The sequence below is a fragment of the Ranitomeya imitator genome, chromosome 6 (assembly GCF_032444005.1).
Source record: "Ranitomeya imitator isolate aRanImi1 chromosome 6, aRanImi1.pri, whole genome shotgun sequence".
NCBI lineage: Eukaryota > Metazoa > Chordata > Amphibia > Anura > Dendrobatidae > Ranitomeya > Ranitomeya imitator.
Window position 1 is genome coordinate 357382337 of NC_091287.1, and position 26679 is coordinate 357409015.

Here is a 26679-nt window from a genome sequence, read left to right on the forward strand (position 1 = left end):
GGAAAAATAGGGAAACGCACTTCACCTAAATTCACGATAATTGTTTGCTCACTCATTTTTATATGCAGCACAGATCTTTCACAATTGCTTGAATATAATGTGTTTCTATGATTGAGCTGATTTGTACTCAGTCAAGATCAGGATTTCCTCACTGTACAGATGAAACGAAGCTCATCGAACAGATCCTGCTGCTATGTTGCCGCATGGGCCAACTCTTAGGCTATGCGCACACGTTGCGGATTTGCCTGCAGATTTTTCCGCACAGAATCCGCATCTCTTGCCGGAAAACACAGCCAAAAATATGCACGTTTTTGTGCGGATGTGATGCGTTTTTGATGAATTTTTTTATGCGTTTTTTTCATGTGGATTTGTATGCGTTTTTGAAAGCTAAATAAAAATCTATTATTGAACAAAAAAAATTGTGATGTCAATTTTTGTCCAACCTCTTCATTTTCATACTCCATTGAAGAATAATGTTTACACACACAGCTAGATAGATAGATAATAGATAGATAATACCAAGCCCAATGTCTAGTAATAAACATAATAAAATGGTACATAAAGAGTTAATTAAAGACACGCACACAAAATCTGCGTTGGCCGGGGTCAAAGTTGCGAGAAACTCGCACGAGTCTCACACCTCAATACCCGCACTACAGATCGTAGCGTTCAGCTATATAGAAATACATGCAGCCGCACACTCCGGGCCCGAGTGACGGCGGCAGTGCCGGTATTGAGGTGCACGACTTGTGCGAGTTTCTTGCAAGTGTCACCCCGGCCTTAAACGCAGTATCTGTTTAATTTACACAAAATGGAAAAAAAATTGTGTGGGCTCCCGCGCAATTTTCAAGTCCAGAGTGGAAAAGCCAGCAACTGGGGACTAATGTTTGTAGCCTGGTAAGGGGTTAATACCCATGGCTATTAATAGCAGCCCGCAGCTGTATATTTAGCCTTTACTGGCTATTAATATAGGGGGAGACCCCCCAAAAAATGACATGGGGTCCCCCTATAATTAATAGCCAGAAAGGCTATGCAGACAGCTGCGGGCTGATATTCAAAGCCAAGGAAGGTGCCATGGATATTGCCCCCCGGCTACAAATACCAGCTCCCTGCGGCCCCAGAAATGGGCACCTGTAAGATGCACCAATTTCGGCCCTTAGCCTCTCTCTTCCCTCTGCCCTGTAGCGGTGGCATATGGGTTAATAAGGGGCTAATGTCACCGTTGTATTGTAAGGTGATATCAAACCTTGTTAGTAAGGCTAGGTTCACATTGCGTTAGTGCAATCCGTTTAGCGCCTAGCGCTAGCGGATTGCGCTAACGCAATGTTTTGTAAAGGGGTCGCGTTAAACGTCCCCGCTCTCGCAGATGTCCGATCTGCGAGTGGGGAACGGACCTCGGGTGCGCCTCGTACGCTGCAAGCAGCGTACGCAGCGCGCCACAAAACACCGACACATCGCTAGCGCGTGCCGAAAATGGCACGCGCTAGTGATGCGAGTCCCCATTTCTGTGAATGGGCGCGCTAACGGACGCTTTGCACGGCGTTAATTTCGCCATGCAACGCTGTCCGTTAGCGCGGTCCCATTAACACAATCTGAACCTAGCCTAATGGAGAGGCGTCAATAAAACACCTATTCATTACTAACCCTACAGTAGTGAAAGAGTTAAAAAGACACAGCCAGAAAAAAGTATTTTAATATTCTTAATTTCACCATACTTACAACCATGCTTAATTCCCCGAAGCCATCGATCACCTGCAAAGAATAAAAAATAATAAACCAATCGTATACTCCTTATCCGACAGTCAAATTAATAACAAGTGTCCCACGACAATCTCCCCTATAGAGCGGTCACATCAGGGGATGTGACAGCTCTATAGGCCTCCAGTGACACACTGACAGGAGACAATGGCTCCTGCAGTGTTATCACTGAGGGTTCAATGAGTTCATTGCTCTCACTTTACGGCACTGCTGCATGAGAATTTTCCCACACAGCTGAGTCGCAAGTGGACAGTATGAACTATACTGTACTCACAGCGGGGGAGGGATAAGGTGCGGAAGGATACCTTCCATCATTGTATCGCAGGTACCCATGGAGCAGTCGCATCTTCTAATGTGACAGTTCTCCACGGAAGATCGTCGCGGGACACTCGTTATTACATGGATTACTGCGGATCATGGAGTATATTGTTGGTTTATTATTTTTATATTTCTTACAGGTGATCGAGGGACTACGTTATTGGTGAGTATGTACTGTATGTTGTATGTACTGTCTGTACTGTATGTGTTTTTTTTGTTACACTTGAATACAGTAGCCGGATGATGGGACTACTGCTGTCCCATCAACCGGCTAGCTGTCACTGTAACAGGCATAGCCGGATGGGACTAGAAGTCCCATCGGACGATGCCTGCCTACATACAGACCCGCACACACACAGCCCTGCACACACCCCCGCACACCCACACAGCCCCGCAGACCCCCGCACTTCCCACAGACCCCCGTACACAGATATACACACCCACACAGCCCCGCAGACCCCCACATAGCTCCGCAGATCGCCGCACAGCTCCGCAGACCCCCGCACACAGAAACCCACATGGCCCCGCAGACCCCCGCACAGCTCTGCAGACCCCCGCACAGCTCCGCAGAACCCCGCACACAGCCTCACAGACCACCGCAGACACACATGCACATCTTCTCTGCACACACAGTCTCCGCCCACACACTCTTCTCCCTCGCAATCTGCAGCATTTCTCGCATGCAACTCTACAGCAAAACCACAGATCTTTTTAAACCTGCAGTTTTGCTGTGGATTGGACTGAAGCAATGAAAGTCAACGGGTACAGAAACGCTGCTGTGGAAAATAAAACGCTGAGATTCCGCACATTTTTTTTCGCACCATGTGCACAGCGTTTTTGTAATTCCTATTGATTAACATTGTGTGCACAACGCACTGCGGATTTGAGGCAATTCCGCGCGTCCAAAAACGCTGCAGAAATGCATGTAAATCCGCAACATGTGCATATACCCTTATACTTAGCAAAACATCAGCAGAAACTTGACAGTAGTTTTGGCAAAAATGCTGGATAATTCGTAATAAGTGGCATAAGCCTGATTTCAGGGACTACTTTATTTTTTATTAAGCATTACTATTAGCAAGTAAGTAAAGATCTTCAAGACACTGTACATATAAAATATGGTAAGTAGAGCAAAACAAAATGCTTATGCCCACACTATACCCTTATTTCTTTAGATTTCACTTAAGGTGCTTTTGATGATCTACAGTATGTATAAGTACTGTCCATCATCCAACTATTCCAGAATCTGGTGAGGATGTTGTGAGGTGAAGTCCTACCAAAAGAAAGTCAAGTAATTTCCAAGCAACTAGAGCTCCAGATAGGAACACTGTATACGGAGAAGATCGCCTTCAATGTGCGGTCTGGTTTTCCCATAGGTCGTACAGAGCTGAGAACTCAAGTGCCCGTTCTAGCTTGGAGAACCCATGTGATGCCTCTTGAAGACAGTTGAGCCACAAGAGTTGTCTCTGAAGGAAGGGAAGAGATATCCCCACACAGTCCTGATGCTTGCTCCAATGCTTACTCCAATTCATTTCTGGAGATTGACGGAACCATGGTGCGAGCGATGTTCTTCGATTTCTCGAGTGCATTTAACTCCCTGCAGCCACTTTTTCTACACAAAAAGATGACTGATATGAAGGTTGAGGAGGGGATGAGAAATTGGATAACTGACTACCTATCAGATCGGCCACAGTTTGTACAGATGGGAGCAGTTGTGTCAAGCAGATTACTGAGCAGTGTAGGTGCCCCCCAGGGAACGGTGCTTGCGCCCTTTCTATTCACACTGTATACTTCAGACTTTCAGTATAAATCTGAACTTTGCCACCTTTAAAAATTTTCGGATGACTCCGTGGTTGTGGGATGCATTAGGGGAGATCAGGGAGATGAGGAATATAGAAGGGTGGTGTCGAATTTCGTGGATTGGTGCAATGGTAACTATCTACAACTAAATGTTAAGAAAACCAAGGAGTTGGTGGCCAACTATAGCAGGATTAAGTTGGAATGCTTACCGATCACTATTGCTGGTCAGGAGGTAGAGCAGGTGGAGAGTTACAAATATTTGGGGGTCCATTTGGATAGCAAACTGGACTGGAGATGCCACTCTGAGTTTATCTACAAGAAGGGGATGAGCAGATTGTATTTCCTAAGGAAACTGAGGTCTTTTAATGTGTGCAGCAAAATGTTAGAAATGTTCTACCAATCTGTAGTGGCAAGTGCCATCTTTTTTGCAATCACATGCTGGGGTAGTAGTGTGCGGGCCTCTGATGCTAATAAGCTGAATAAGATTATTAAGAAGGCAAGTTCTGCGGTGGGCTGCAAGCTGGACTCTTTTGGGGAGGCAGTGGAGAAAAGAACTCTGAGAAAGTGTATGGCAATTATGAACAATAATGCACATCCACTATATGAGCTATTCATGAGACAGAAGAGCACCTTCAGTAACCGGCTAATACTTCTGAGGTGTAAGAAGGAAAAATATAGGAAATCGTTTGTGCCAACTGCCATGGGAATGTACAATAATAGCATTAGGGTTAAACCACCAAGGTGAATATCTACTTATTTCTCTACATTTCAGTTCACTCGTTGTGTATGTCCTATTCTAATGTATAATGTTCTTCTGTCAACTCCACTGTCATGTCAACTATGTAATTCTTTTATGATTTTTATGATTTGATTTAAGTTGTGCTGCTGTGATACCATAATTTCCCACCGGATCAATAAAGTGTATCGTATCGTATGATTTGCTTTCAGGAACCTCCCTGCCTTGTGGATGAGTCATCTTGGAGACCAGGCTGAATGTGGACCCATAGGAGGTATTTTCAGTTTTTAGGTGGTCTGGTGAAGATAAAATGAAGGCTGTGGCATCTTTTAAGTCTCTGCAATCCACCAACCAGGCACAGAAACTCCAGTTGAGACTTCCCAATGCCCAGTTCCTGGTGGTTCATCTGCTTTATCATATGATGAGGATGGCTTGATGGAGAGAAGAACCCTAGTCGTGAAGCTGGTGAGAGGTGTCACTTTTCTTCCAGTGGAAGACCGGAGACGTCGTGGTCCTGAAAAGTCATAGGAGTCCATGAAGAGGTGTTGGGTCCTCACAGGCTTGAAGAATAGGGGCATAAGTGGGGTTCTGTAACACTACTGCCAGCACCTGTGCATGGCTCCCCTTCCCCCTCCATGAAGGGATGCAGGCACACTCACCGCGCAGTGCGGTCTTGGCATCCTGTCTCCTGGTGTTGTAAGTGCATCAGTTCCCTGCAGCACACCTAGTGAACACGCGCTCCCCTGCTCTTAGAAAGAGTAGAGCAAACAGTAACATGAGTCCAGCCAATGGCTGGGAAACATTTGGTATAAGAGTGCACCTGCAAGATGGCACCCAGCCATCTAGAAACTGTAGGTGTGGGAGTATCAGTAGGTGTGGGAGTTGACCGAATCAATCTTCAACCCAAAAAGGTCACACTAGATCATCTTTAATAATACTAGACCAAAGCAGTATCCCTCCCCCTCCTTGAAAGTATTTGAGTGGAAGTAGAGGTTTGTGCCAATTACAGGTACAGCCATGGGCCCATTCATTTGGTCTGTTAAGAGTCACTCATCTCATAAGTCCATAAAACCTTTGAAAAATCTGTCTTCAGATTCTTTCTTCTTTTAATGGTTTTGTGATCACATCCCAATATCTTAGCAGTTTTGAGCGCTGCATCCCTCTGTAAGAATGTTAACAATTTTTGAGAGTCAGTTAAACCTCTATTTTGGACAATTTTGCCTGAGGAAAACAAGCTGCCTGATAATTTTGTACCCCTTGATAAAGGGTATTGATATCCTTAGGCTATACCTTCCCTCATAAGACAATTAGAATCTATAAAACATGCACAATGCAGACAAATGGATTCTTTTATAACCAGTGAAGGAAATATATAGGTATACAAACGATTTAGTGGCATTTCATAAAACTGCACTTCCTCTGCTCCGAGTTCTATTAAAGGACACTCAGTGATAGATCTCTTACACAGAACGCATGTCCACTAACTCAAACTGCAGAGTCTCAGTGTATTGTACAATAAGTGATGCAACATCAGCCAGTCTCCTGCTTGTTATAGACTTCATGTGTCATCTTTTACCAGCAGGAGGCAGAAAGGACAGAAAGCTGCTTCTCATAGAATTACATTGAAGATTATGCATACACAAATTAAGATAGAATCCTAGCGATCCACCGGGCCGACCGATTGTTTCGGATAATGAGGGACTTAATGAACTAGCTTGCAAAATTATTGACTATTATTTAAAACCTTTAGTTTCTAGCTTGCCCTCACATATCCTGGATACAACTGCGGCCTTAAGGAGACTAGATCAACTCCACCTAGAAAACAATATGATCCTAGTTACAGCTGACATAGAGGCGTTGTACACGTCAATTAGACATTCTCAAGGATTGGCAGCTGTATCATGGCTTTTGCACAACAGTAATCTGGATAATTAATTGGTAAAATTCCTCTTGGTACTCTTAGAATTTGTGCTCCCACACAATTGTTTTACATTTAAAGAACAGGTGTTTTTACAATTGCAAGGAACTGCGATGGGGGCGGCTTGTGCCCCCTCATACGCAAACTTGTTCTTAGGTCTTTGGGAACAAGACATCTTTCAGTGCTCTTCAATTCCAGGTGTGGATAAAATCCACAACTGGATAAGATATATCGACGATATTATGTTCGTCTGGGAGGGCACTGAAGATGAACTCAATGACCTAATGACACATCTTAATAACAATGACATAAATATACACCTAACTTACTCCTTTGGACGTAGAGTCACGTTCTTGGATATTGACATATCGGTCAATCAAGATGGTTCAATCTTCACCACTATCTTCAGAAAGCCCACCTCCACCAACTCGCTATTACATGCCGAATCATCTCATTTACCCTCTGCTATCAGGTCCATCCCGGTGGGACAATATTTGAGGGCAAAAAGAATCTGCTCTACCGAAGATGCCTTCCGAACCCAAGCATCTGATCTCTACTCTAGGTTTCGTGAAAGGGGATATGGCCATCGACCCATTCGTCATGCCTATAATAGAGCTTGTAATGTAACAAGGAATCCGCTCCTTTATACGAATAGAGATAAGAAACCCAAATTTGATAAAGTAAAATTGATTACTACGTTCAATGGCCAATGGGAAGAATTAACGAAAATCATACAAAATCGCTGGGCCATTTTACTAACTGACCCCATTCTAAAGAAAACTTTGACATCTAAACCTCTTATAACAGCTAAAAGATCAAAACATCTGTCTGATCTACTTGTGAGGAGTCATTATGGTCCAAAAAAACCTATCCAGATGAACCCTTTTGGGGAGATACAACGTTTCTTTCCCTGTAAAAAATGCAAGGCTTGTGCAAACACTGTCAAGAGTAAGGAATTCCATAACTCTGACAAATCACGTACTTTCTCAATTCGGAAATATCTCACTTGTACCTCACAAGGAGTAATTTATTTGGCCTATTGCTCTTGCAATAAATCATATATTGGCATGACTACTCGTGAACTTCGCATTAGGATACGCGAACATATACGCGACATAGAAAAGTCCAAAGATGCAAAAGAGAATGAACAGTTAAAAACTTTAGCTAGACATTTTAAAGCTGTTCACAATTCCGATGCTAGCAATCTTCGGTTCATGACAGTTGATCAGGTAACCTTGGGTATTATGGGAGGGAATTTGTTCAAAGTGTTATCTCAAGTGGAAAGCCGCTGGATTTTCAGGCTGAACACTTTAGTCCCTAATGGACTAAATGAGGGTCATGGATTTGGATAATTCCTTTGAAGTATTGTCTATTATGGGTGCATTCTTTTATAATCATGTTCGTTTATGGTTTTAATTTTTTTGGTTTTAGGTTTCATATTGTGTAAGTTATAGCGGGCACAATTGGAACTTGATACTTTATTAGCACTAAAAGCGGGATCTTTACGCTGCACTTGCAGCTTATTTTCCGATGTCCCAGGTGCTGTACTTACGTCTAGTTAATATATCTTACAAGTACCTTTGCCCTCTTACTTACTTCCTTTTAAAGGGCCAGACATAGTATTTGGTTTCTCATGATTTATAGCAATTTTTGCACAAAAGTTAATATATATATATATATATATATATATATATATATATATATATATAACCGTTATCATGGTCTGGGCTTGTTATAGCTATACAGTAATATGTACTAAAAGCGCTTATGGTATGAATTGCCTTTTTGTAACTATACCTGGTTCTATTCCCCTGTAAACCTGTTTGGTGTATGGTACTCTATCTCCATATATGTGAATTTTGTTTATGTATAATAAAGTATTTATATTTAAAAGAGAAAACTCTTTACCTCATTGATTAATTTACAATTGGGGCCTTAGTGTTATGGTGTATTCAGAGTTTAATTGATATCTAATTGTGAGATCTCATGTTGTTTAACAAATTAGGATAGACAGTGTAAGTAAAAGGAGTAGAATAACTGCTGCATGGACATACAGATGAGCTTGGCGGTAAGAGGAGTTTGAATGTTGCCATGAAAAAGTTAATGGTGATCATGTCATCCTGTAGTTTGCGGAAAGTAAAAAACTGACCTCCTGTGTGCATGTACTGGAATCATTAGTCTGGATATCAAATGGCACAGTTACCCATATTGAAAGGTTCAAAATGTATGGATGCCACTGAGCTGGGATGATACAAATCATAAAAATCTGCAGAAATGTTCATTTCTGCAGTCTGCAAGATTATATATTTTGTATATTCTGCATCTTTCATTACAACTAAACTGTATTCAACTAAGGTGCATTAACGAGAATATGTCAGAAACATCACTCCCCAAAACTATTTTTATATGCATGTAGCTCCTTAATAGACAAGTCCAGCAATATCTTCAGTGAGTGTGTTTCTCTGTTACTGAGAAATCATGGTTTGAATTGATATTCAAATCAGGCATTAGAGGCATTTGCAAATCTGAAGCCTCTATCACTCCAGCTCTATTCACCACCCCGTGCCACCTCCCCCTGCTTAACGGACAGCCTGGCAGGTTAAGAATAAATTACCACCAGGATGCAAAAAAATCCACAATGCTATATGAGAAAGATAACAAATGAGATCACAAGTGCATTATTCATTTAGTCTATACTTTACAAGTATGGTGTGTTCTTTACTCTGCCAAATTTCCCTTTAACTGTGGGAGTTATTACGGTGCACAAAAGAAGAGCAGATCAGTGACAAAATCAGCTCTGCTATATGTGTGAAATATTTCCTAGGAATATGTAGCAGAAAACACGAAGTACCTTCTAGCTTGGATTTTTGTCAACAAGACTCCTTAGGAGCTCATTCTCATTCACGATAGATTTCAGTAACCTTTTGATCCATAATGAGTTTGTGCCTGATCCACATTCTTGATTTTGAGTCTAATTTCATGTGGCCTTTAGTATTTGAACCTAACTGTGATTATTAATCATACGAAATGCATCAGTCGGTGCTCAGTGGCAGATATTGCTGCAAAACTATCCTTGCAAATATAGAAAAACTGTATTAAAAGAGTATTTTAGATTACGATTCCTGCATTTAAATGAATAGTCATGTTTCAAATCTGTAGTATAGACTGATGTAAAAAGAAATGTATTTATCACATCAGGGTACATTTTTACTCTGCGCTCTTGTACCGTTCTAATGCTCACGTGCCCACGTGCACTTTGAGAATTGCACTGGGGTCAGCATGGGCAGTCTAACCAGTCTGCGGCTATGCAGCCCCATACACAACAAGCTGTGACCAACTGTGTGTTCTGACATCTTTATATCATAGACAATGAATTTGTGTCTTCACTCCCTATGTGTACCAGTAACTTTGGATGCACATGACCTTGTCACTAGTTCACTATCCAAATCTTTTTAATTTGACCCGATCAACTATGAGGTGGTACTGCAAAGACTGTTGCCCAGGATCTATAAATTTTCACCATATGCCTCCAAAGACAGTCATACTGCCCACATGAGAACCACAGTGCCTCAAAACCCACAGTGTTCCTTATGTGGGCCACAATCCCCCATTAAAGTAATAATGGCGTCAGCGCTACCATGGCAGCAACAAATGCCCTGAATTCTCCCTACAGGTGATTTTAAGTAGTTAGCTGGTCCACTCCTGACCCATAAATTGTAGGCTTTTTTTTGCCCTGGGGAGGTGATAAAACAGGACAGGGACCCAATTTAATAAGGACGCCTTGATGTGGTAATTGGGCTTAGATACATTGGCCAATTTATGTGAGAAGTACCTTCTTTTTTTCATAGCAATTTTTGCAGATAAATATCTCATGTGTACATTATATAGCGCTTTTTTCCTATTTTCTATGGCAGTAATACATTTTCAATATTCTAGAGTAATCATTTTTGGTAAATAATGGTGCAACCTTTATAGTTTCTCAACGTATGTTTTTTTGGTTGGCGCCTGTTCAAACTTGCTTGGATATACTGGTCTTGTTCTCGATCTGAATTCTCCCTACGTCAGTCACTATGCCACCCATGTCATGTACAATGTTTCCTATGCTAGCCACAATAGGCACATGCAATCACTGTGCCTTCCACTGCCTCTCTGTACTTTCTAAGCCCAACACACACTTACTTGCTGTGGTCGGACTGTTTGATTGATTTGATGTTTGGACTTAAAAATGTGAAAGAGACCTAATAAACTAGCATCTTCCACTGCTACTTTTCAGTTGCATCCCATGCCTGCTGTTAGCGACATCTATGAGGTGTTCAATATCTTTATATATTTAACAACGAAGAAGAAAGGAAAGGCGGCACTCACAGATCCATTCCGAGCGGTTACTTTATTGCTTAAAAAGCCATCACAGCCGGGGGTACTGAACAAACAGTGCGGCAAGCCTGACGACGGCCGTTTCACGCCCTCCTGGCGCTTCTACACTGACCCGTAGAAGCGCCAGGAGGGCGTGAAACGGCCGTCGTCAGGCTTGCCGCACTGTTTGTTCAGTACCCCCGGCTGTGATGGCTTTTTAAGCAATAAAGTAACCGCTCGGAATGGATCTGTGAGTGCCGCCTTTCCTTTCTTCTTTGTTGTTTGATATTGGACTTGTTCAGTGGCTGGAGCACCTCAGATCTGGCGGTCAGGACTCCCATCACAGGTGAGCAGGCACAAGTTATTTCCCTAGTACGGTGGTGCTGTCAGCTGAGTTTCTTCTGGATTGATCTTTATATATTTCGTAATAATGAGCAACAAGATGAGCAGGCCTACCAACATGGCCACTTTAGTCAACATTGAGTAAATGTTTGCTACCATATAAGCTTGCATGGTTATATCATATATATTTAGCATTAAAGTGCTGATGAGGGTAGCTCATTGAACACAATCACCTTTATCAATTGAAGCAGGCCAAAGTATGTTACCTGATCACTACAGATTCGGCTTCTGAGACCTCCGACCAGCAAATTTACTCCAGAGAAGTCAGACAGGCTATACATTTTTACTGCAGCAGCCATTGCACTGGAAATGAAGTATAATATGTAACATATGGATGAATTCATAGAAAAAGCCCTCGTTGTTATGCGCATTTCACATGATAGTCATTCACGATCATGGTCTTGAATGGCCGCCATTCTATATATATATATATATATATATATATGTATATATATATATATATATATATATATATATGAGTTTGTTGTGCTTTGATCAGGAGGCTCGCTGCCAGTCTGAACATCACAGTCTGTATATTGACTGTGAATGTCAGCTAATCTAGCCTTACGAACTTTTAGCTTTGACTAATGAGGAGTAGTCTTCAGCTAGCGATCTGTCTCTATTATGTCCATATGTCCTAATGGGGCATACAGTAAAGGAAAATTGTTGTCTGTTGAGAAACTAAAAGTTGGTTACTGTGGATAATGGCTCATTCACACAGCTCAATAAAGTTATAAAACCACTGATCAGCTATAAGTAAGTCCAGGCTCGGACTGGCCCAAAGGAGAACAGGAGAATCCTCCGGGGGGCTCTGTGCCAGAGTGGGCCTCCACATTCTTATATGAGGACAATATACATGAATCACTATGTACAGACAATGGCAGAATCATATTCATGTCTACCCAGTTCATTGTTATATAACTTTGTGATTGAGGATAATGTCATATTTGCATGTAGCTGAAAAGTGGGGCCCTGGAATTGGGTACTGGTGGGCCCTTGGCACCCCAGTCCAACACTATTACGCACACAGAGAGATTGTCCTTACTATCGTTCTGGGTGGTTAGAACATATTGTACACGGAAATATGTGCTTCTGAGAACGATGGTTTCTAAGGTCAAGTAAAAATCATTTCATGCGTTCATCAGGTGATTGCCGGCCTGTTTAGAGAAACTGATATTCTGGAAACGATCAGTTTTAGGAATGTTCAGTCCCTTGTATTGACCAGCGTAAATAGGGCCCTTAGTGTTTTCCATAAGTATTTCCTTGCTGAATAAGCCAAAGCATAAAATCCATCGGAGTTGATACGGTGGCCAATTTCGGTCTTTGCGTGGTTCGGATTGAATATCCTTATATATAACTTTGCATTACATGGTGCAAAAAAAAAAGTTCATAGATGCTGAATCAATCAACATGGATACGGCATCACTTATATTTAATTATTTATTTTGCAAAATAATAGGGTGGGGGAGGGGATACATTATATTCACCGAAATTGCAAACTATATGTTTATTATGACATTACATTGCTGTACCGCTTGTGTGATAAATACTAACTATAGCAGAGTTAAAGTCTTCATCATTTCGAGACACCATGCGACTCCTCACTTCTACCTGTAGTGCTGTGTGCACGTCACCTTTCTTTACTCCTCAATTCCTCCGCCTCCCATTTACTTATGAGGTGCCGCAACTGACAAAATATGACAAGATCAGCCTGCAATTAGAACCAACACAGCCATTCAGACAATAATGCAGCTGCTTTCTATATACAATACTTGGCTTTGATTGACTCATTCATCTGCTTGAAGAAATGTATATCTGATTCTCAATTACAAGGGAAGTTGTGCGAATGCTCGGGATTCAATTGAATATAGATTTCACTTTTCAAACCGGTTGGTGTTTTATTGAAAGGCACAGACGAAACGTGAAGCTTCTTACAAAGGAGCGTGAATGATAAACTGCCAATCATCTTGATGCGCTTTATACGCGGCTGTCTGACACCAACAGCTGTGACAAGAGTCAATCTCTTTGAAACATTTCGAATGCTGACAAAAAAGGCTGAGAACGGTGTGCTTAAATCACTGGTTCTATCAGGCATTGAGGAATACACTGAAGGTTCATTTGGAGGGCTCCGAACTTGTGCCGACACAAAAATGCACAACATAATGAAATACGGCAATATTTTGGACTCCAAACCAGGCACATCATTCATCGTAATCATTTTCTTCCATAATATGATTATTTCAGGCACGGCTTTGTCTTAGCATATCTATATTTATGTACGAGTCCCCTTGCGCTACTGTATATGAAAAGAGAAGGTCGAGAAGCCTACCTGTCCCAATTCTCAACTCGGATTTATTTTATGGATATAAGGGTATGTTGTGCACATCTCCAAATTGACAGCTGTCATGATCTAGTGTAGATACTTCTTTCCAGTCAGTAAACAGGAATAATACAAACAGCAAATAGTAATAAGTCTTACACAAAGTCTGACACATAAATCACACTCACTGAGCATAACAGGACTCATACAAGTTATTATTATTATTAGTTCATAGTTATTCAAAGGAACTAAGTAGTGACAACCTCCATGCACAAACAACACAAAATGCCAATAGGTATAATGTCCATAGTAACGTAAAAGAGTTGTCAAATTGGAAAAGCCTATTTTTTCAAATGCCCTGTTAAGTATTTAATCTGAGAACAGCATAGTGAAGGCGCAGAGAGCCTGATTCCAGGGATGTGTCACTCTCTCAGCCACTTCTTGTAGTTTCAATACAATCAGAGTTTTATCAGCATGAGATTAACACTGCAGGACTAGTTATCACATGCTAGACAGTCCAACTAATCTGTGTAATACATGGCAGCTTGCTGACAATGTACAGGGTACACATGAAGCTACCAATCAGAGCTCTGGGAGGGGTTATACACAGCTCAGAATTCATAGCACTGCTACATCTACAACAGAGAAAACAGGGATTTTATGAAAACTGCACCAAGAAGACAAGTACATGATACATCACTGATTTCTACATCTACATCATGCTGCTTTCAGATTCCATAGCAAAAACCTGCTGACAGTTTCCCTTTAAGAAATTCAGAGTTAATAATGAAAGGTTGCTTCTTTATGATCCCCCTTCAATGTGCAAGAGTGGAAAATGGCTACAAAGAGCATCTCATGATCTGTCGGAGCTGCCCTAGGCCCTGCATTGATTTGACTAAGCAGGCAGTCAACCAGCCAATCAGGTTAACCCCATCCTTCTGCAGGCAGATTAGTCACTGCCAGTTTAGATTGGCGGTGGCATACTCTGCCCTCAGAGAGCACATGAACGCTCAGCTGAGCCAAGTGTTCATATGTATGTGCTCATAGGAAGAATTAGCTGTCGGCCGATCTGTTATTTAAAGTGTAAAGGAACCTTAACAAATAAGGAATGAAACATAAATGAAATTAAGTAAAACATACTGGAAGAGACTGTAAGGGAAAGGTCTTGCAGAAATCAACAATTCCATTGTAGATTTTACCTTCAGTTCAGCTTATGCCTGAAATGTTGGCTATCCAGAACACTGTCTTGCACTGTAGGTCTGACTAAAATATGTTCAAGATACTTTGACTAGGAGAACGGCTAGGGAGAGCGTATATTTATAAAGATCATTTCAAACAGTGGGAGAGATACTATTCACAAATGTAGACTGAGTGTTCAGGAAAATACAGGGGATGCAGTGAACTGTGACTGTGCAGCAGCACAAGTCATAGGAAGGGTGCAAATTGTAGCAGAGCTAAATAACGGCCAATAGTCTTATGTCATTTATATGCTGCTATCTAGCAGAGGATATTCTGCCTCATACTTTATAACTTAAAGGGGCTCTCTCAAGCTCTGTCTTGAGCAGGACACGGCTGTGAGGTCTCTATCACTTGTTCATTGCTTGGAGGGTGGACACACCTCCTTGAGTAACCGTTCTGGTCAGTGGCTTATATTAATACAGTGACTACTGGACAACCCCAGCTTAATTAATCGAGGAGCAAAATTAAAACAAAAACAGTGTAAACTCACCTTTCTGCAGCAGCGCCATTCCAGAGATGGTGGGGGCAAGAGGGTTGTGCAAGACTGCAAGGAGCAAGGACTAAGGAGGAGGGAGGTGAGCAACTATCTGCTATATAAAAATCATAAGAAATGGAAAGAGGTGGATGGGCTGTCAGGAGTTAACTCCTCAGCCTAGAATGCATCTACTGTGCATACTCAGGCAAGATGGTCGATATCCTTGGAAACAAACTGTAAAATAAAATCTCACGGCAGTTGAATGAAAGTAAATAAAAAAGGGAATCAATTGCAAACGTGCTTATATTTTTCATGCTAACTATACCAATTTAATAACATGAGCATAGACCTTTCATTTTCTAGAAGTAACAGCGGTGACATCATGATTTGAGGTGTGATTTGTCATGTGAACGTATGGTTTTCATTGGAGTTTACTTAATATTTAACATTCTAAACAGCTACTAGCATATGAAATGCCAGTGTGAAAAGCTCAAAGAATTACTGCTAGTAAAGTTCTAGACATAAAGAATATACACATCTATTTTTTTTCCTGTAGCCCGACAGCTTTTTACAATAACAAGTCCGAATGCTGCCAACCTTAGCCTATGTACTTAGTCATAAGCCTTACTTTTGCATAGCTATATGCATAGCTTTAAAATAACCTTACTGAGAAGAGATTGAGGATAGAAGAGAATTTAAAAGATAATGAAAAGGCTTTATTTGAAAGACATATTGAAACTGTTAAAAAGCTTCCATAAAATCTTATTATTTGGTATTTGTAATATTCTGCTGTAAAGTTTCACTATGTTAGAAGAACAAACAAGACTAGCACCAAAATAAACATTTGACATTTAACAAAAAGGAAAATTAGACATTTTCAAGTGCCTACCTGCATGAAGGTATGCCAGGTCTGGATTTTCAATGTCTGAATGTTGTTCCTTTAAATGATTCCGAAACTCCATTGGGGCATTAGTCCCATAATTGCACTTTGGACAATTATACATTTTTACTCCTTCATGCTTGCCAGTGTGCAAAATGTGTTTGCGGACATTTTCAGCGCAGTTTGATCTAATGATAAATAGAAATATGTTTGTTGAAATATTAAAATTATGCATAACAAAAGGAGATTTTTGTGATATTTACCAATTAATTTGTCACATCATCATGCACTGTGGACTTATTGGATCAGATGTACGTTTCCTAAATCCACACCAGTACAATCATTTATCCCATGACTTTACTATTAGCCCAAAACATTCTTCTTTGGTCTCATATGATCAGAGCATTTTCTATCACGTTCTAGCTATGTCCCTTACATGGCATGTGGAAGAAGGCAATATGATCAGATGGGACCAAAGTGGAACTTTTTGGGCTCAATGCCAAGCATTATGCGTGGTGAAGAAGTAACACTGCACATCACCCGAAGAACACCAACCTCACTGTCAAGCAAGGTGGTGGCAGCATAATGCTGTGGGGATGCTTTTTTTCAGCAGGGAAAAGGAAGCTGGTCACAGATGATGGGGAGAATGGATGGAGCTAAATACAGGGCAATCCTGGAGGAAAACCTATTAGAAGCTGTAAAACACTTTATACTGGGGTGTTGATTCACCTTTAAGCATGACAAAGACCCTAAACATACTGCCAAAGCTTCAATAAAATGGTTTAGGTAAAGGCATATTCTCGTGTTTGAATGGCTCAGTGAAAGTCCAGACCTAAATCCCAATGAGAATCTGTGGCAAGACTTGAAAATTGCTTTCCATGAGCACTCTCCATCCAATCTCACTAAGCTAGAGCTTATTTGCAAAGATGGTATAGATATACCCCAAGAGGCTTGCAACAGTAAATGCAGAAACAAATGGCCCTACAAAAAGTATTGACTCTAGGGGGCTGAATACAAATGCACATCAGAATTTTCTGATTTTTTTTTTTTTAGAATATTTAGAAAACCATGTATCATTTCCTTTACACTTCACAAATAGTTGCCACTTAGTGTTGGTATATCACATAAAATCCCAATGAAAACTTAATTTTATGGGTGTAAAGTGAAAAATTGTAGAAATGTTCATGGTGTATGAACACTTTCCCAAGGCACTGTCTAGAGAGAGATTAGCGGATCGATTCGTGGGACTCTGGCAAGCATCCAGATCAGTGGTAGCTGGTGGCTAAACTGGAATCATCTCTTACCTTCCGGAATTCCCCAACAAGCCTTTTTATTTGTCAAAGTTGGCACATCATCATCCATGCAGCGTGAAGCACAGATAGCAATAATAATCGTTATTTATATAGCGCCAACATATTCCATAGCGCTTTACAGTTTAACAGTTCATACACAAGTCAGAAGTAACAACGTTCAAAATAATACAATAATTAAAGCAAAATAATGACAACCCTGCCCGTAAGAGCTTACAATCTACAATGAGGTGTGGGGAGACAAAGTACAGGGGATAATTTACAATGATGGTCCAGACATCTTGAGGGAGTGGGGGATGGATAAAGGCTGTATAAGCTAGTCACCAGCCAGTATTTGTGGTGCTATTGATTGCGGTGGATTTTGATGGATGGCTATTTTCAGACAGCGAATGGGCTATACACACACACACTTCTATTAGGGAACATGATAAGTTGAGGATAATCCTAATTTCTTGGGGTAGAGCATTCCAGAGGATTGGTGTGACCTGGAAGAAGTCTTGGAGCCGGGAGTGGGAGGTACGGATTAGTGCAGAGGTTAGTCGAAAGTCGCTTGCAGAGCATAGCGAGCGGGTAAGCCAATAAACAGAAATTAAGGAGATGCAGGGGGGTGCCGCACTGTGGAGAGCTTTCAGGGTGAGAACAAGCAGCTTGAATTGGATCTAATAATGAATGGGAAGCCAGTGCAAGGACTGGCGAAGAGCAGACATGTCCGAGTACTGATTAGCCAGATGCTAATCAAAAGCCATGCTGGGGACATCGGAAAGTTAGAGATTCGAGAGCCAACTGTTTATCCGCCAGGTACCACTGACGTATCACTGACCTCATGAGAACTTTAATACATTCAGCACATAATTACAATGAAACCTCTTTTAAATAACAATCCCAAATTCCATTGAAAAAAGTTCTAAAAGAAGATGGCCAGTAATATAAAACATGGAAGTTCATCTAGATAACCAAATAATCTAGTCTAGATAACCATATTTTATAGATTTACTGAATAAAAAAAATCTACCTGGCAAATTATTGTGAAAAGGATAAGACTGAAAACATTTAATGTGTGTGTTTTGCTGGCACCTAAATCACGTAAGGCAAGAAGTAGAGAACATTTCTTTGTTGCAAATATCAGTTGTTCCTTAATGACTGGTTCACTGTCAAAAGGAAGCAGGTGGTCATTTTTCTATGTCAAGCAAAACAAAACAAAAAAGTTTTAAGAACTGGCAGTCTCCCAGTGGTGCCTGTGTTATCCAGAAAACAGTGTATGAGATGGGCACATATTACTTTAATATTTTTGTTTTATCCCAAATATGAAATATTTGCTTTATTCTGAATATATTTTATGTTATGGATTACTTAAGGGTTAGAGATCATCTTAAGAATATACACATAATACATGTAATAATATATATATATATATATATATATATATATATATATATATATATATATATATATATATATACTAGATGGCAGCCCGATTCTAAAGGATCGGGAGTCTAGAATCCATATATACTTTATTTATTCAAATGTAAGAATAATACAATTAATAAATAATAGTAAGAAAGAACAAAAATAATAGGCAGTATATGGAGAAAACACCAAACAAAAGTTCAAAATTGGTGTGAAAATGTCACTGAACCACTTCACAACTAAATATATATAGTTTTGGTAAATGGTATTATCATTTTTTTGACGAAATTCGGCAGGAGCTTGAAGAGCAACGTCACTGGGCCCGCCTCCACGCAGTAGAGACTTGCTGTGAGGTAAAAATTCAAAAATCACACCAAAATGGCGGGCGGAGTGTGTCACAGTACGGCACGTTTCTGATTGGTCGCTCGCAGCAGGCGGCAACCAATCAGACACTGGACACTGTTGACGTCACTTATCTCCGGACATTAGCTCCGGACATTAGCTCCGGACAAAGCCACGGAAGTTGGCACAAATTGCAGGAAGTAGTATTCTAGGCAATTATATATTAGACTAGATGGCAGCCCGATTCTAAAGAATCGAGAGTCTAGAATCCATATATACTTTATTTATTCAAATGTAAAAATAATACAATTAATAAATAATAGTAAGAAAGAACAAAAAATGGCTGCACTCACCAGCTCTTGACAATTCTTGTTATTTAAGGTACAGTTACACAGGATCCATGAACATGCTTATGAGGGGAGGGATGAAAGACATCAGACGACAACTTTGCGTGTTGTGGCAAATGCCACAACAACGGTTCTTTGCTTAAGAACAATGTCAGGTAGTAGGAAAATAGCCAGTTAATAATAGGCAATAGTTCTTTGCAGGAATGCAGATATTAATAAATAGGCAGTTTATATTGCAGAGAAATTGCTGGGCAATAATGGACAATGTCCTTATGTGGCAAATAATAGAGCAATATACCCAATGTGGCAAAGAAGAGGTTAATAAACGGCAGTCTCTCAGTATAACAGTCAGTGAATAATAGGCAGTATATGGAGAAAACACCAAACAAAAGTTCAAAATTGGTGTGAAAATGTCACTGAACCACTTCACAACTAAATATATATAGTTTTGGTAAATGGTATTATCATTTTTTTGACGAAATTCGGCAGGAGCTTGAAGAGCAACGTCACTGGGCCCGCCTCCACGCAGTAGAAACTTGCTGTGAGGTAAAAATTCAAAAATCACACCAAAATGGCGGGCGGAGTGTGTCACAGTACGGCACGTTTCTGATTGGTCGCTCGCAGCAGGCGGCAACCAATCAGACACTGGACACTGTTGACGTCACTTATCTCCGGACATTAGCTCCGGACATTATCTCCGGACATTAGCTCCGGACAGGAAGTTGGCACAAATTGCAGGAAGTAGTATTCTAGGCAATTATATATTATATATATATATATATATATATATATATAATATATATATATATATATATCTACTATATAAAGCTGAATGTGTGTGTGTGTGTGTATGTCTGGGATTGGCTCCTGCACCGTCGCAGCTACAGCCACAAAATTTTGCACAGTCACACGTCTGGACCCCGAGAGCGTCATAGGCTATATTGTGAGGCGAAATTTTAACCCCGCGCGTTCCAATTCACCAAACAATTTTGCCCCTATCTACATAATGGGGAAAAAAGTGAAAGGAAAAGTGTTGGAAGCGTAGCAGCTACAGCAACAAAATTTTGCACAGTCACACGTCTGGACCCTGAGAGCGTCATAGGCTACGTTGTGAGGTGAAATTTTAACCCCGCGCTTTCCAATTCACCAAACAATTTTGCCCCTATCTACATAATGGGGAAAAAAGTGAAAGGAAAAGTGTTGGAGGCGTCGCAGCTACAGAAACAAAATTTTGCACAGTCACACGTCTGGACCCTGAGAGCGTCATAGGCTACATTGTGAGGTGAAATTTTAACCCCGCGCTTTCCAATTCACCAAACAATTTTGCCCCTATCTACATAATGGGAAAAAATGAAAGGAAAAGTGTAGGATGCAAATTGACAGCTGCCAGATGTGAACAAGGGGGACTTAGAGAATGAGAGCGATGGCGCCAAAGAGTATATACCGTACAGTTGCTAAGGTGGGGCCCCGACATGGGATACTCACCACACATGGGGATATGAACACACACACAAAATGCGCCACACACTACCACGTGCTTGAACACATATTACCCTCAGCACACATTTCACCACAAATACACCAACCTCGCCACATAAAAGTCGAAACACAAAAGTCGCCGCTCAAAACTCACCACGCGCAGAACTCGCCACATGCAAAAACTAGGCTCTTGCAAAACTCGCCACAAGTGCAAAACTGACTTCATGGAAAACTCGCCACACGCAAAACTTGCACATGCGGAAAAATTGCCACATGCACAAAAGTTGCAACACATGCAAAAGTTGCCTCACACAAAACTTGCACATACTCAAAAGGCACCACACATAAAACTCACCACGCGCAAAACTCGCCATGCGCAAAACTTGCTGCACACAACTTGCTATACTAACCTGTCACATGCAACTCGACACACAAAAAGTTGCTACACGCATGTTGCTACACAAAACTCATCTCACAAAAGTCGCTACATGCATGTCGCCACACACAACTCAACACACACAACTTGACAAACGAAACTCGCCCTAAAACACACACAAGTCTGGTATTAGCCTTCAAAAATAAAATTCTGATTAATAAGCAGACAAACTACAAGAGCAACAAATGTACCATATAGGAAATACGGCAGCTGTCAGTCACATAACCTGTCTATTATGTGTATGTGTGAGCTAATATATACTGCCAGGGGGAGGGCTTCCTGTTGGCTGGGGATTTATCAGGCTGCCAATTTATCTTACAAATACTGAGGTAAAAATACTGAGCAAATAACATGTTAACGAGGTCTAATACAGGAGATCACACAGGTATATACTATATACAGGGGAGATGACACACAGATATATACTATATACAGGAGAGATGACACACAGGTATATACTATATAAAGGAGGAGATGACATACAGGTACATACTATATAAAGGAGGAGATGACATAGAGGTACATACTATATACAGGAGGAGATGACATACAGGTATATACGATATACAGGAGGAGATGACACACAGGTATATACTATATACAGGAGCAGATTACCTACAGGTATATACTATATACAGGAGGAGATGACATACAGGTATATGCTATATATAGATGACATACAGGTATATACTATATACAGGAGGAGATGACACACAGATATATACTATATACAGGGGAGATGACACAGGTATATACTATATACAGGAGGAGATGACATACAGATATATACTATATATAGAAGGAGATGACATACAGGTATATACTATATATAGGAGGAGATGACATACAGGTATATACTATATATAGGAGGAGATGACATACAGGTATATACTATATATAGGAGGAGATGACATACAGGTATATACTATATACAGGGGAGATTACACACAGCAGGTATATACTATATACAGGGGAGATGACATACAGGTATATACTATATACAGGAGATGACATACAGGTGTATACTATATATAAGGGAGATGACAAACATGTATATACTGAGGTGAAAATGAGAGGTGTGAGGTGAAAATGAAAATGTGTGAGTGCAAAATGAGAGGAGTGAGGGAAAATAGTGTAGTGATCAGAAAATGACAGATGTGAGGTCGAAATGACAAGTGTTAGGCGGGAATGAGAGGAGTGAGGGAGAAAATGAGAGGTGTGAGGGAGAAAATGAGAGATGTGAGGGGGAAAATTAAAGATGTGATTGGGAAAATGAGAGGCGTGATGGGAAAATAAGAGAAGTGAGGTGCTATAACTAACCACAGATATTTACTATGCCCAGGCAACGCCGGGCTCTTCAGCTATATATATATATATATATATATATATATATATATATATTTTAACAATAAATGGAATCAGCTTTTAGTCTAAAAATGATAAGCTGTGAAGAAAAGGAATAAGAAAAAAAAAGTCTGGAGTTGATTCTTAGGCTATATTCACCCATCTGTGAGAAATTGGACCATTTTTTTCTCAGGTATCAGAATCGTTGAATGCTAGTTTCATCAATATTGCATTCATGTTTTTTCTAATCTGTTTTTTTTTCCTCTAAAAATAGGTTTATTCTCATTTTAAGCCAATAAAACAGACTTCTTAAAAAATTTAAATTTTTTAATTCAAATTACATTCAAATTAGTAACTAAGTAACGGATCCATGAGACACAAAAATTGGACAACACACGGACAATTCACCCAGATGTGTGAATATAGCCTCAGAGTTGATGATATATTTGGTAGCTGTTCATGAAAACTCTCAAATACGTGTCCAATTCAACAATTTGATACTTTCTAAGAATTCCTTCACATACCGTGTTTACGGTAAGTGTGACGTCAGTACTGGAGATACACACACCCATTATAATCTATGGGGCCGTGCACATATCCTTTTTTTTCCCGGTAGCACAGATGACAATACGTACTGCACATGGATTACATACAGTGGTGCGAAAAAGTGCTTGCCCCCTTCCTGATTTCCTATTCTTTTGCATGTCTGTCACACTTAAATTAATAGTAAGAGACCTAGCACTCAACTTTAGGTAAGATGCAGCAGGAAAAATTTATTGTAGTAAATACAGGAAAACGTTTCGGTCAATTGTGACCTTCATCAGTTACAGGAGGTTATTAAAAGCCGGTGACAGGAATTCTAATCGCTGCACGATCATATATCAAAATTAGTTCAGCGTGGTTGTTGTAGGCAAACCTGCTATGAGCAAATAGGAAGATTCCTGGGGCTGCAGTGCTCTCCGAAGCGGCATCCACCGCTTGTGGGACAGTAATACCATAGAGTACTACATGGCATAAGCTATTAGAAATAGCAAAGCCCAATATAATGAAATGCCGGAACAGTATCCTGACGTGAAATCTATGAATAAAAAGTGCAAATATGTAAACACAAGCCTGGAATAGCTGATGTAGCAATAAATGTCAAAAGTATAATATAATCAAATAAGGCATCAAACTATGAAAACAAAAAAGTGGGGAAGCAATCACAAAACACTAAACCTGTACTAACATAGACTGGGCTGGACTGGCCATCTGGCAAATGCCAGAAGGGCCTGTCTGGTCATGGGCTGCCTTGACTGCTACGTTGCTAACAGAATTGGTGTGCTCAAGACCCCCACACTGTTAAGAGTTGTGACGAAGCACAAAGTCTCTGACTTCATCACTTACCCCAGCAGGCCACGGGTATCATTAGCAATATTGGTCTTGTAGTACCGTAAATCTTCCTTTCCTCCATCCAGGGTAATATTAGTAATATATCTCATCTGGTGCTTGGGGACAGAGACAACATGGGCCTGTGTGATTTCAAATGCCAGGGCTGAATTTCATCCCCTGTCCGTACCTGCATGTCATATTTAGTCAACAAGGGGTTACATGCTATGGATACTGTAAATTCAATGTTGTTGCTGTTAAGTAGGTATGAGTTGCACTTAATAACAATTCAGGTACATATGATGTGGCAATAACAGGGCATAATTTACTGGTGGTGTGCACATGGATTTCCCGGGCTTCCCTCTTCCCTGACGCTCGTTTCGCACTGCTTCTTCGGGAGGCGTCTGAGGGAGCAGTGCGAAATGCGCGTCGGGGCAGAGGGACGCCCGGCAAATCCACATTATTAGGCTTAGGGGGTAATCACTTTTTTCACACAGGGCCCTGTAGGTTTGGATTTCTTTTTCCTTTAATAATAAAGACCTCCATTTAAAAACTGCACTTTGTTTTTACTTCTGTTATGATGGTCTAATATTTCAATTTGTCTGGCTATCTGAAACATTTAAGTGTGACAATCATGCAAAATAATAGGAAATCAGTAATGGGCAAACACTTTCACACCACTGTATGTGTGACATCTGTGAGCCGTCTGTGTGACACCTACTGGAATAGACCACAGAATAAAAATTAAAGATTTTTATGAGTTAAAGATAAATAGATAGTTGGAGTAAATAGATGATTGATACATAGATGATGGATAAATATCCATGAGGTATATAATTAGTAGCCTGTGTGTAGTTTACTGTACATGGATTAACCTAATGAATAATTAAATAAAAAAAAGGACGTGGGCTCCCCTCACAACTGAGTAGTGCAATCAGGAAGGGCCAAGGCGAAGCACCAGAATTGGCGCATCTAATGTAATGCACCACTGGCGCATCTAATGTGATGTATCACTTCTGAGGCGGCTGTGGGCTGGTATTTTTAGGCTGGGAAGCACATCATTGTACTGGTAAAAATAGAATGTATGGAGGGGGTCTAAAAAGAAGGAAGGAATGCACTGGTGAGCTCAGCAACACTGAAGGGCCCTGAAAAGTGTAAATGACAAATACACGTGTGATTACAGAATTCTTGTTATGGTTTAAAAAACTCTTGTAATCAATAGCAAAGTCAAGAATATCGGCAACAAGGTTGGAACATCATTGTCAATGTCTACAATCAAAGATGTTTTCATGAATGTGATTCAAGAGAGTTTATTTCAAGATACAAACCATATGTAACACCCAAGAACAAGAAGGCCAGATTAAATTTCGCTAGTAAACACCTAAAAAAGTTGTGCAGTTCTAGAACAAGAATTAATGCAGATATGAAACTACACTGAACTTGTGTCAGAATGATGGGAAAAGAACAATTTGGGGAAAAAAAGAAAGGGCATATAATATAAAGCATATCACGCTATTGGTCAAAAATAATAAAGTGTTATGGGTTAGTAATGTATGGCTACTAATGGTGTTTAGTGAAGATGTTACTGCAGAATTAAGTAAAAGGAGGATTTCTGAAGTGTGATGAGCTATACATTATAGGAAAACACCTAAAAAGGAATCTGTCACCATATGTGACCTATCTAAACTATTAATATGGCAATACAGGATATACTGTAGATTGCTGATAAAAGTCCTACTGTATGCTTCATATCAAATGTCCAATTGCTGAGAAATCATGTTTTATCACTTTATCTAAACTACCTCTTCTACGCTCTGCGGAGGATGCTACCTGGAAGATAACTGTGCCTCCAGAGCTTGTTTTATATGAAAGGTGGAGTTACCAGTGTGATGTGTAATGGTTACCAGTGTGATGTGTAATGGCCGCTCTCTGCTCTCCTGATCTCACTGCAGAGCTGCGCGTTTACACCAGACACATTTGCTGGTTCCTCTCCGCTCCAGCTTCCATCTCACAGGCAGACAGGGTTGTAATATTGTTGCAATGCGGTAGAGATTAGTGAACTCAAAAGAAATCCACAAAAGCATGGAGAGATCATACAAACTCCTTGCAGATGTTGTCCTTGGCGGGATTTGAAAGCAATTTTTAGACTGATTTAGAAAAATCAGTTTAAAGTTGGACTCTTCCTGAGAATATATTAGAAATACGAATTATACCTCCCAAAATCATCTAAAGATACATTTCTCCTGCTATGTGGCTTTTTTGAAGCTTTGTACTAATCTGACCGTAATTAATTAATTTAATGAGGGTCAGCAATGTCATTTCACCATTTATAGCAGGGTAAATACCAAGGTGTGAGCAACCTTACAAAACTAAATTCCGCCTTCCGAATGGATTTCACAAGACATAAATACTAAATAAAGCTGAAAGGAGGTAATCTCGCGTGTGTT

At 40.4% G+C, this 26679-nt stretch overlaps 1 protein-coding gene across 1 annotated transcript in view; it reads right to left on the bottom strand.

Annotated features, from left to right (window-relative positions):
* ZNF407 (zinc finger protein 407) overlaps positions 1-26679 on the bottom strand; it is a 711460-nt gene that overhangs the window by 176745 nt on the left and 508036 nt on the right. The window contains exon 8 of the mRNA XM_069730962.1: positions 16209-16387. Within this exon, the coding sequence (XP_069587063.1) occupies positions 16209-16387 (179 nt within the window). The remainder of the gene's footprint in view (positions 1-16208; positions 16388-26679) is intronic.